This window comes from Rattus norvegicus, chromosome 5, assembly GCF_036323735.1.
Source record: "Rattus norvegicus strain BN/NHsdMcwi chromosome 5, GRCr8, whole genome shotgun sequence".
Taxonomy (NCBI): Eukaryota; Metazoa; Chordata; class Mammalia; order Rodentia; family Muridae; genus Rattus; species Rattus norvegicus.
Genome location: NC_086023.1, coordinates 160,059,421 through 160,072,270, shown reverse-complemented (window position 1 = coordinate 160,072,270; position 12,850 = coordinate 160,059,421). Strand labels below are relative to the sequence as shown.

At 51.6% G+C, this 12,850-nt stretch overlaps 1 protein-coding gene across 4 annotated transcripts in view; it reads left to right on the top strand.

Annotated features, from left to right (window-relative positions):
* The window catches only part of Kazn (kazrin, periplakin interacting protein), a 990,282-nt gene that overhangs the window by 593,814 nt on the left and 383,618 nt on the right, over window positions 1–12,850 (top strand). For 2 of the 4 annotated variants that reach the window (XM_017593423.3, XM_006239310.5), the window contains exon 3: window positions 10,550–10,805. In XM_017593423.3, coding sequence (XP_017448912.1) covers window positions 10,550–10,805 — 256 coding nt within the window. 4 annotated transcript variants of the gene reach the window in all.

Here is a 12,850-nt window from a genome sequence, read left to right as displayed (position 1 = left end):
AGGGAAGATCCAGGCAAATTCTCTACAGTTTGCTGCTTTAGATTCCTCAAAAGAGATAGCATGTCATTGATAGGTTCCAGGCTCCTATCAAATGGTTGTTGAGGAATGGTAATATCTGAATTCTTCTCATTGGCTGGTGCCTCTTGTATTGCCTCTGCTTGTAGTCTTGAATGACACCACAGTCACTACATGTCTGTGTGTAAGAAGATGTATTTCTCCTGGGGATGGTGGTCTGGAAGCAAAAAGCATCCAGGGAGGCAAAAAAGCAATGAACGGGGCTGGCAAGATGGCTTGCCAACCAGCCTGATAACCTGAGATCAATCCCAGAGTCCACAGGGTGGAACAAGAGAACCAACTCCCGCTAGCTGTCTCCTGACTTCTACACACTTGCCGTCCATCACATGCATGAACACAGACGTGCACACAAATTATCATTTGCTTTGCACATGCATTACAAAACAAATAAATACATGTTAAAAACATCTTTAGAAAGCAATGGGCTCTGAGGACAATGGAAGCTAACAGAAGCCTGTGCAAGTGAGGAAGCCATCAGCAAAACTAAGTGGAGAGCTTTTCCTAATACGCATGCTGCCCGCTAAAGGACAAGAGGAAAAGAGCGAAACAGAGCAACAAACACAAAAGCCTCATCCTCGTGCAAATACGCCCCTTACCAAATCTAATCCTTCCTCCTTTTTTGAGGCTAATCCTTCCTCCTTTTTTGAGGCAGGGTCTCACTATGTACCCCTGGCTGACCTGGAACTTGCTGTCTAGACCAGGTTGGCCTTGAACTCACAGAGATCTGCTTACCCTTGCCTCCTGGGTGCTGGGATTAAATGGCTACTAAAGCCAGACCGAACACTTACATTTTTTAAATGTGTGCAACCCCTTTACAGCACAGAAAGCAACTTTTCCTACATAAGAAATCACAAAACCACTGACACTCTCTGTGAGAGGAAATTTTTACCTATTTTGGGTAGGTCTGTTAAGATTGCCAAGCTAGCAAGCTAGTGAGGTCTCATCTTTAAGTGTGTGTGTGTGTGTGTGTGTGTGTGTATGTATTGAACGTGGGCATGCATAGCCGTGTCACTGTGTCACTGACCCCTAAAGTACATTTTTTTAAGCTAAAAGAACCAATTTACCAAATGGGTCCCCAGGGCTAGAAGAATTGATATCCTGCTCACCCGGAACGGCCCCCTCCATCCCTTGCCTCTGCAGTGGCTCAAGACCTTGGGCAGAGGTGAAGGGCATTGGGTTAGAAGGGACACAGATGGTCTTAGTGTATCCATGCATTACAAGGGAAGCAGGCAAAGAGAAGAGGTGGGGCCCTAGAACTAGGCATACCCAGATCTTTTTGTGATCTGGGTTAGCGAATTCCTCAGCATCCCTACAACAGTCAAGAAGTCACATCCTGTTTTACCAATGAGAAACTTGAGACTCTCAGGAATTACATAATTCACAGAGTGCCACAGAGCTACAAAACACAAGGCTGGGGCTTGTGGGAATCTACCCCTTACCAAATCCAATCTCCACCTTCTGTGCCTCCCCCTCCTGCCCCCATTTTGAGACAGGGTCTCACAATGTAGCCCTGACTGACCTGGTTGCTATGTAGAATAATAGGCTGGCCTCGAACTCACAGAGACTCAGGTCTGACTAGCTAACTGCACAGCCTAGGAACAGAAGCAATGTTCTCCCTGGAGGAGGAGAGGGAACACTGATGAGTAAGCACCATCCTGCCTGGAAGCTGTCCGTCAAGTAGGATCTTCACTAAGCAGAGAACTAGGGCTGCTGCAGAGTAAAGTAGGGGTTGGGGGTGTAGCTCAGTTTACAGAGCGCTCCTCTAGTAGGTGCAGGAGCCTGGGTTCCGTTGCGAGCTTCACATGATGTTGGAAGTCTGTCATCCCAGCAGTTGGGAGATAGAAGTTCAAGGTCACCATCAGCTACATGGGGAATTAAAGGCCAACCCGGGATACGAGAGGCGCTGTCTATTTTAAAACAAAAAGGCAAAACATTAGAGTGTGAGAGTAGCTGTGGAAGACTTGGCCCTGACCTTTGTGGCTTTGTCAGGAGAGCTCACGGAGATTGTTCTGAGACCCTGGAAAACAAAATGGCGCCTGTGACATTGAAATAGCCCAGGTGGAGGACAAGAGATGCCTGTGAATCGGGCCAGTTCTTCGATGCTTCTCTGTGGGTAAAGATGTTCATCTCAGACTGGTGCTTGGTTTTGTTCATGGTCACCCACAGATGCTATGACAGAGCCATCATCTGTCGAGCATTTCCCTGCTAGGAGCGGAGGCCTTGTAGGACTCTCCCTGTTTCGTGCTGGAGTGTTGACTGGTACGATCCTGTGCAAATCTTGCACCAGCAGCCATAGCTGCTAGGGATTTGTGAGTTTATGAGTGTAGTCTTCGTGTTGTGTCCAGAGACACACTCTTCCTTTCCTTCTGGCTCTCACAGTCTTTCTGTCCCCTATCTCCTCACATAGTCCCTGAGCCTTGGGAGTGATGGGGGAAAGGTGACGTTGATGTCACACTTGCGACTTAGCAATGTACAGATACTTACTCTCCACACTTTGCCCAGTTGGCATCGCATGATTTTTGAAGGTCTGTTGGTCAGTGAATCTGCAAAAGGGACTGCCCTGACTACACGCATACACAGAAGGGACACACCTGGTCACCCTCCCGAGCTCCATAGGAGTCATTGCTTGGGAGGCCACACCATATGTCACACTAACGTTTCTGCATTGTGTCCACACAGATATAACCATATGTACATCAATGTACACGGTCAACCCTCATACACAGGCCTTGCCCTCTTATGGCCACAGGCTCTGCCCTAAAGCCTGACAACACTCTCCCCCATTTGTCCCTCAAACTTCCTTGTCTCAGCACAGTGGCTCTGAAGTCAACGGATGGGGTCCTGTTGTCTGAACTCCCTCCTCAGTCTTTGTCCCCAAGAGTCTTCTCACCCATAGCTGATCCGCTGGCCGTTCCTGTCTTTAAAATGTGTTGTGCTTTCCCCCAGAGTGCAAGTTAAAACCCCACTCAGCCAAAGTAAACCGTGTAAACGCACATGAGATACATCTCCTAGATTGGCCGGGATTCACATGTGACAATTTGAATAAATACAGCATCCATCTGCAGAGGGGAAAGGAATTCTCCAAGGACTCTGACAGAGGAGGTGGAGGAGACTGGACAGACAGGGAGAGCATGGACAGGGAACCCTCACAGCCATCCCTGAGGCTGACATACTTCCAGCAGTCACACAGTCCACATTGTGCCTGGAACTTGTGAGTCCCTGACCTGGGCATCCAAAGATGTGGACTCCGACTTTATCATGCATTGGATTCTCCCGTGCAACATTCTGCAGATGTGAATTCTGGGCTCTGCCCAGGGATTCTGATAGATCATGAGGATGATCTAAGTCTCTTTTTATTTCACTCTGTGTGTGTGTGTGTGTGTGTGTGTGTGTGTGTGTGTGTGTGTGTGTGTGTCTGTGTGTGTGTGTGTGTGTGTGTGTGTCTGTGTGTGTGTGTGTGTGTGTGTGCGCGCGCGCGCGCGCGCGCGCACACACATATGAAAGACAGAGGTCAACCTTAATTATCATTCCTCAAGCACACTCCAGCTTGATTTTTGAGGCAGGGCTTTTTACTGGCTTCAAACTAGCCAAGTAAACTAGAATGTCTAGCCATGGGGCCCGCCTTTGCCTGCTCAGCACTCAGATTCTGGATACACAGCACCATGCATGGCTGGTTGGTTGGTTGGTTGGTTGGTTGGTCTTTTTTTTGAATGTGGTTTCTTCTGAGGATTCAAACTCTGGTCCTTGTGCTTGCAAAGCAGTCACCTTACCAACCGAGCCACCTCCAAGCCCCTAGGCTTCTTGGTTTTTAGCAAGCATCTTCTGAAGATTCCGTGTTACGGAGGACTTCACCCACATATTGGGAAAGACTAGGAGCAGCCTGAAGTCTGGAGGAGTGCCTCACAGTGCCTGGCAAGGGATGCCGCTTTGGAGTAGTGGCCCTTAACTTCTTAGGACGGTGGCTGTGCCACCTCCTCAGATGTTCCCCACATCCTGTAGCAGCCTTGTGCCAAGTCTACCAAGTACCAAGGTCCCACGGTCACTGACTCCAGAGCCCAGTAGTCTACCATATGCTGGCTCCTCCCTCAGACTCTCCCTCCCACCTGTCCTGCACAGGGATCCCCACAAACCCTTGGCTGTCTCTCAGTTCGCAGGAAATGTGCATGAATGCCACCTCCAGTTTCCCAGCCAGACAGAAAATGAGTCCCAGATTGAGTCAGAGAGGAATCTGGGCCACATGTGGGAGTAGCACAATGCCGGACCCCAGCTCACCCACTCAGTAAGCATGTGTGGATGGATGCAGGCGGGGTCAGAGTCTTGGGGAAACCTTCCAGGAAGCCCTAGGAGGGTTAAGCATCAGATCCACAATCCAGCCCCTTCCTCGCCCAGCAGGATTGCAGTAAGAAGGAGAGAGCTCGTAACTAGGTTTCCTAGGGACAACTGGATTTTCAGAGGGTTTTAATTAGGGAAATGAAACTATTTGTGGATATGGAGGTGTGGGGACAAAGGACATGAATTTGCTTTGCTCTCCACACACTCTCGGGAAAAGCGTCCGTGGCGATCCCGGCAACAAACTCAGAACTGAGGAGACAACCGACCCCTTCCCCTGTTCCACCATTCGAGGCCTACGCTCAAGCTGGGTAGCTACATGTGGTTGGGGAGGGGAGAGTCTTAAACAAGGATTTCCATTGCTATGTAAATAATCAAGGTAGATCACTAAAGAGACATTCGTTTCTGGGAATGCCAACACAAAATAGAAAAATGCCTGGGGACCTCTACTCAGGTGAGTTACACTGATGGTGACCGACCTCTCAATCTGTCCTCCACAGTAGCTCGAGGTAAAGAGACAGAGCAGCCATCTATGGTGATCTGTGCTACGAGATGTCAGAGTGGAATGTTAAAACTGAGCGATGACAAGGAATCAAGGGCAGAGAGTCGAGGGAGAAGATTCTGGGCTAGGAAAAAGTGAAAGGAGAAGAAGACTCCGAGGTAGGAAGAATTGAGAGCTGCAGCACACGGAGCCCGTGGCCTGACTGTGCTAGGCTGTAATTTAGAACAGGGCCGTGATACCAGGGGAAGATGGGTCACTCTCTAGAACGGGACATTAATTGCTCCTGGCTCCTTCCTCAGCATCTGCAGGCCCTCGTTTCTGCATCTAGCCTCCATTTGTCTGCAGACAAGGAGGAAGCTAGAGGACGTGAGACCCGTGGCCTTCGGCTACCAAGCAGCATCACGAGATTGTGGAGGAGGACAGCCACGGAGGAGGGGGGGATCCAGGATGTTATTCCCGACTTCCTCCATTTTAGAGGGTCCAGTTTGTAGTCCAGCGGCAAGGCTGGTCTGATCTGGGAAGAGAGTACATGCACATGGTTTGTCTGCTATGGGTGTGCACTGAGCCTTGGTGTTCTCTCTCTCTCTCTCTCTCTCTCTCTCTCTCTCTCTCTCTCTCTCTCTCTGTCTCTCTCTGTGTCCCTCGCATCTTTCCTCCTTCCCTCCTCCTCTCTTTCCTTTCTTCATTTTTATATGTTTATATGCATGCCTGTGTATATACAGGTTTGCACGTGCATGTGCAAGTGTGCATGTCCACGCATATAGGGGCCCAAGGTTGATATCAGGAATCCATCCCTCTTCCATGTTATTCATTGAGACAGGCTTCTCAATCAAACTCAGAGCTCATTAATAAGGCTAGTCTCACTCTACCCAGCATGCTCTGGGTCTGCCCTATCTTCTGATTCCTGAGGCTGGGATTACAGGGAGGCTGACACACGCAATGGTGACTCGAACTCTGGCCCTCTTGCTGGCCCAGAAGCTCTTTAACAACCTGGCCACATCCCTGACCCACTGAGCACTGATGCTAGGAGATTCTTCTCTCTGAGCTCATAAGAAGACATGGGTTCTGCTGCTATTTTGTTCCTTAGGGTCATCCTAGGAGGATCTGAGTGCGGGGCTGGAAGTCAGGAAGTAAAACCAGATCTTGGGGGTTGAGATCTTGTGTATCCTTAAGCTGTCTGCCTGAGATCTGGTACTTTGTGTGCAAGTGAATGCAGGGCGGCCCAGCTGACAAAGGCGCCCTTTCTCATCCAGAAAAATAAGGTAAACAAACCCTGAAATTCTTTTAGACCACAGGAGGCATCCCTTAACTTTCTAAAGCAAGGGCTAGGAAACCTCAGAGAGAGCAATGCAGAGAGACTCAAGAGGGCTGAAAGATGGTTCTGACAGTGATGTGCTTATCCTGAAGGTGGGAAGAGGACCTGGGTTCTGAACCCCAATGATCATACAAAAATTGAGATATGATCAATCCCAGCACTGTGGAGCAGAGACAGGTAGGTTTCTGGGGTTCACTAGCCCATTCTTACCAGACCCGTGAGCTCCAGGCCCAGTGAGAGAGCCTGTCTCAGAAAATGAGAGAGAGAGAGAGAGAGAGAGAGAGAGAGAGATTGACCTCTGACCTCTACCTACATGTGCACACAAATGGGTATGTGCATATTTCCATGCACACATCACACACACACACACACACACACACACACACACACACACTCACCAGGGAAAAGAGAGAAAAACAAAAGCTGTGCCTTGCTTCTCTCCCTCCCCATGTGTTTGTTTTGTTCTGATTTGATGCGGGGATGCCAGTGCGTGGGACAGTCTCTCCGCAGACGGAGAATGAGTAACACTCCCTCCGCTTGTTTACTGCACAACACACTCACACGCAACGGAAGATGAAGCGCTTGCTATGGGCTCGCTGTCGAAAATGGGAAGAGCAACAATAGAAACCCCAGCCACCCTCCTCTCCTGTCCACAAGTTCACAGTGAAGCTGGAGGAACATGCAAACACATCACTGCCCTTCTGGTGAGTGTCATAGAGGGTGTGATCACATGCCACCACCACCATCACTGCCACCACCACCATCACCACCACCATCACCATCACTACCACCATCACCATCACAACCATCACCACCACCATCACCACCATCACCACCATCACCACCACCACCACCACCACCACCATCACCACCATCACCACCACCACCACCATCACCACCACCACCATCACCACCACCATCACCACCATCACCACCACCACCACCATCACCACCATCACCACCACCACCACCATCTTTTGAGTACAGTCGTTCTTCTTTTCTGGTTGAGTTTACTCCCAGAGCACCCCTGCCACCAACCCACACATGCTTTTATTTTATGCCTTCAAAATTCATATAACACGATACCAGTATCAAACAGCTTGATGACCTTTAGCCTGTCTGTAACTTTGTGCAAACACAGCCACTGCCTGTGATACCTTCATCACCCCGCATACCCTAGAAAACTCCAAAAATAACCCAGAAAGCAGCTCCCTCCTCAGGCTCTGCTCTCCTAGCCACCTGTCTGCCTTCTGTCTCCCTAGGCTTACCTCCCCTGGATTCTCATATAAACAGAGTCATACATTGTGTGACCTTCCGTGTCTGAGACAGTGTTTGGCGGTTTCACGGCTACGGCGAATGTCTGTCGTGAAGCCTTACCATGGCTGAATAATCACACCGTACTCAAAGCCAGCCTTGTTTCTTCATCTGTTGGTGGGCAGCTGAGTTCTCTCCACCTGCTGACTATGGCAGACAGTGTCACTATGAACTGCTAACACTATGAACTTGACAACACTGCCACCACTTCTGAAGTTTTGCTTCAGGCTGTTGACAATGGGTTTGCCTGGCTACGTAATAATCCCTCATTTAACCTTCCTCTTTCTTTAAACTTAATTAATGTATTTGTTTTGTTTTGTTTTGTTTTGGAGACTGTGTCTTACTATGTAGCCCTGGCTGGCTGACCTAGAACTTCCTGTGTAGACCAGAATGGCCTCGAACTGGCAGCGACCCTCCTGCCTCTACGTCATGAGTACTGAGATTAAAGGACATCACACCACCTTTAACTTTTTAAAGGATTGCCAAACTGGGTTTCCCTGTGACATCAGTCTTTTAGGAGCTTCACAAAGCCTTGCTCTTAGATGCCTCCCAGTTACTTCCTAAAGGTCTGAACTGAACCTGGGCATTAAACACACCCGGCATCTCTGAAGGCCTCTGTCCATCTGCTCGGTCAAAGCTGAGCTACAAAGGGCCAAGGTCAAAGGTGCAGTCCATGACCGAGCAAGTTAGATAGAGAAAAACTACACCCTGTGCCCTCCTCTTGCAAAAGCTTGCCCACGGGGAGAGGGTCAGGGCAACAGTATACTTTTATGGTTCTGCATAAAAGAAGTCAGTGGGGTTGTAACTCAGTTGGTAGTTTTTGTCTAGCACAGTCCAAGCCCATGGTTTGATCCCAATACCAAATAAACCAGACATCGTGATGTTGCATGCCTGTTAAGCCTGGCACTGTCCTGTAAAGTCAGCAAGGCAGGAGAATCACAAGTTCAAGGTCATTCTTCACTATATCAGGAGTTGGAGAGACCCTGTGTACTGGCTGGTTCTGTGTGTCAACTTGACACAAGCTTGAGTTATCACAGAGAAAGGAGGAAATCCCTCCATGAGATCCAACTGTAAGGCATTTTCTCAATTAGTGATCAAGGGGGAAGGGTCCAGCCCATTGCGAGTGGTACCGTCCCTGGGCTTGTAGTCTTGAGTTCTATAAGAGAGCAAGCTGAGCACGCCATGGGGAGCAAGCCAGGAAGCAGCACCCCTCCATGGCCTCTGCATCGTCTCTTGCCTCCAGGTTCCTGCCTGTGTGAGTTCCAGTCCTGGTTTCCTTTGGTGATGAACAGCAATGTGGAAGTGGAAGCTGAATCAACCCTTTCCTCCCCAACTTGCTTCTTGGTCATGGTGTTTCAGTGCAGCAGTAGAAACCTGACTAAGACATCCTGTCTCAAAGACAACAACAAGTTTACTGAAAGCGCGTGGGATTAACTGGTTTCAGGGATTACTTATGCCCAACCCCCGCTCCGTCTGACTTCTGTGGCCTTGATGGATCGATAAACCCTATCCAGTACCTGTTTGCACCTAAAACCCTTTACCCTATGGAGTCTCACACACACACACACACACACACACACACACACACACACACACACACACGCCTCGAGCATGCATGCTCTGCTTAGTTCTTGGGGACTTCCAATAAATGCTCTTGAACCTGGAGCTCGAGGATCTCATCCGGAGCACCCCTTCAGTTTTTGCAGTGAGCCCTTGTCCCCAGGTTGCCTGGCCTGGAATGGCGGCACACTGTTGGCAGGGGTTACACTTGGCTCTTTGAAAGCCTCCTATTTGCATGGAATGAAGCTTGCTATGGTAACAAGGTCTGGTGGCTGGAATCCAGGGCCCCACTGAAAAATGCAAAGCCCGTGTGTGCTCTGGGAGAGAAAGGCGATGGTGTGTGTGTGTGTGTGTGTTGGGGGGGTATCCAAGTTAAGGTTACCTCGATTCTTCTTAGAAGGGAGAGTAGGTACACGAAAGAAAACAGGGTCAACATTCCTACCTCAGAAGAAGAAAAAAGAAGTCAATCACACCTCCCAACCCTCCTCTGGCCTCAGCTCTCTACTCCCACTAAGGTTTAGACCAGCCAAGGAGCTTAAGACCAGGTTGAAGCTATCCCTCATTCTTGAGTGTGCACACTCACTCTCTGGGCTGCGGGCAGGCCTCGGCACCACTGGCCCAGGCTGGGGAAGAAGAGCGCAGGTCAGGCTCTGAGGTGGGGGTGGAAGGTGGCAGGCTCGCTGTCCACCATCTCTCCTCCCCGCTGGGTATTTCATCCCTGCAACTAGCAAAACAAGAACTCCACTCCCGAGCTCACTCCAGCAGCCCCCTCCCTCGGCCTTCCATCCCACGCTCCCCTCCAAGGGGCCCCCTTTGCAAGCTCCCCTCTCCGCTAAGCATCCACCACCTCCTCCTCTGCGACCCCAGCCCGGAGCAGGGCAGTAGTTGGCTGGGGCGGGGCTGCCCACCGCCGCAGGGAGGGGACAGTGGGACAGCCGGGGTCCGAGATACACTCCTAACCCTTCGCTTGGGGGTGCCACCTCCAGCCTCATGAGGGCGCCGCCCTCCTCCTCCACTCCCTGGGGGTGTGTCCCCGAGGTGGGGGGCTCACGAGGCGGGAGAGGTCGCCGAGGTCCCCTGCAGGGCCCCCTCCCGAGCGAGCCGCGAATGGTAGGCTCCACTCGGAGAGTGCCTGGCTCGGGAGGCGCACGGTGTCCTCTGCGCGCAGCTCGCCCGCCCGCCGGGGTCTTGCCGATCTCGGCTGCTCCTCCTCCTCCCGTTCTCCTCCTCTTTTTCCTCCTCCTCCCCGCGCCGCCTCACCAACGCCGCGGCTCGGGCTGGAGGCGCCGCTGTCATTCCTGCGCCGGAGGAGCCGGCGCTTGCCGGTGCCTGGGGGTCGGGGCGCGGGGAAACCCGGGCCGCTGGGGTGACCCAACAGGTAGAGCCGGGGCCACGGCCGGCCACGCGCCCCCCGCGTGCATCATGCAGCTCTTTGTCACCTCTCTCGCCCCCAGGCCAAAATCCTGAGCATGATGGAAGACAATAAGCAGCTCGCGCTCCGCATCGATGGGGCGGTCCAGTCGGCCAGCCAGGAGGTGACCAACCTGCGAGCCGAACTCACGGCCACCAACCGGAGACTGGCGGAATTGAGCGGCGGAGGCGGCGGCCCCGGCTCGGGCCCGGGAGCTGCGACCAGCGCCTCGGCAGCAGCGGTGACGGTGGCTGACTCGGCGGTGGCGACCATGGAGAACCATCAGCACGGAGCTCAAGGTAGGGAGAGCCCGGCGCCCGGGGCGGGGACCCAGAGCGCGCTCACCGGTCCTGGTGGTGGCCGGGCCCGCGGTGTCCCTCACGCTCGCCGCGAGATGGCTTTGCATTGTGGTTCGTAACCCTTTTCGCTTGGCAGTGTCAACCCGCTGCTTCCCGGCTTGGGAGTTCCATAGCGGTTGTCATTAACGCCAACCGGGGTGCAGTGTGCACAGTGGGTCACACGGTCACACTGGCCCCCGCCCGCTAAAGCTAGGCGCCTTTGGGCCGGTTCTTTTCAGGCAGTGGAAAGTGTCCTTTGGATGGCACACAGGCCCCAGAGCCGCGGCAAACTTTTTGTGCCCTCTCCCCCATAATCTGCTCCCCTCCCCGTCCCAACCCTCCAGTTCCAAAGGCCTCTGAAATGATTTCCCAGCGGGGGTCTCTGGGCTCTGCTGCCCAAGGGAAGTGGACTTGCATGCACTTTTCTCCGCGGACGCCAAGCCCCTTGGCTGGGTTGCATCTGGAGTTTATTTTCTCCATCCTTGAGATGGTGCAGGCAGTGGTGTGGATGCTGGGGTCTGCATAGAGTTTTACGTTTCCAGCAGCTCTACGGGCAAGAGCGCTTCCCAGGGGGAAATCACAGACCTCAGAGGTTGATTGATGGCTGACTGGAGAAGTGAAGGCTCGAATGGTAGGTTGCTAGGAGCCCCTGTTTGAAGGACCCTTCTGCGGTTTAGACGAAGGGGGAAGAAAAGACAGCTGGCCGGTGCTGACATTGAGAGATGACACTTCTGAACCCCCAGCAAAGGTTAAAGGTGTGTAGTAAGGTGGCCTTGCCACGCGTGGTGGTTTTTTTTTTCTGAGAGTTGGAAAGCAAAAGCAAGCTTTTCAGGGCCCCCCTCCCCCTCTCCCGTCGCTTTTAAGAATCAGTACGGCTGCTTTATTCAAACCATTTGAATTGTAAACTAAACTGCTAAAATCCAAAAGATGGAGAGAGGGGAAAAAAACCTCCAGTCCAAGAGGATCACTTGTATAAATGTCACTTGGAGTGTAAGGTAGCATTGTTCAATGGTTCGGAGTGATTTTCTGGTTCTGCTATCTCAACAGCTCCTCCTGAGTGTGGAGAGTGTCTTTTTTTTTTTTTCCAACCGAGATGCCTTCACTCACTGCATCAGTCTGCTTTGGCCTTACCTACTTGGGAAGGTATGCCTTTGCTCTGTGAGACTTGCAACTTCAAGATCTGCAGTTTTGTGATTTCTAAGTCAGACCCTAACTTGGTCCTTCCCAAGCCTGTTGGAAGTCTTTAGGAAGCGAGGTTGTAATTTGGCCATGATGTAATGGTGAGATGGTGGAGCGGCCCTGGTGTTTGCTACAAGGTTTCCAGGTTGGCGTCTGGTTGTTCTCCTCACCCATCCCTGGTTATGTCATCCTGTGAGAAAGAACAGTAGGTGAGAGAAGGGGAAAGCAGGCTAGATGCAGGGTGATGCTTTGATTTCTGTAAGCAGAGAGTGTTCTGATGTTCCAGAACTAGCTAAGAGCTGGCATTCTGCTGAGAAGTGGGAGCCCTAAAAAGGGACATCGAATGGCTAGTCCCACCATCCAGCCGTTCTCAGACAGGGAAAAGTTAAGTGGCTTTTCATCGAGTGCTGGTTGCACTGTGGGCTGGGCATGCTATGCTGGTGCACTCCTCTTGAAACTCGAAAGGCTGGCATCTTTATGACTGAATGGTTGTAGGGGTGCAACAGGGGGTGTTTCTTTTCTTTTCCCTCCTAAGAGGCACATGCCTACAGACACGGAAGTGGCTTCGGGGTCACCCAGTATCCTTAAAAGCACACCACACCAGCAGCTCCCTGTGCGCATAGGAACCTTTGCACCTGCCGTGTGCCCCATGTCCATGGCTGACAATGGGTAGGTAATAGGACGGAGGAGAAGGGTCTTGGTCATTTCTGTCAGTACTGCTAATGGTTTTCAGAGCCCTTACCATGGGCCCTTGGCGATTGTGTAATCAGAAAACGTGTTAATGATTTCTAACTGAGCTCATCTGTGGGTCACGTGTCCATCTAAGT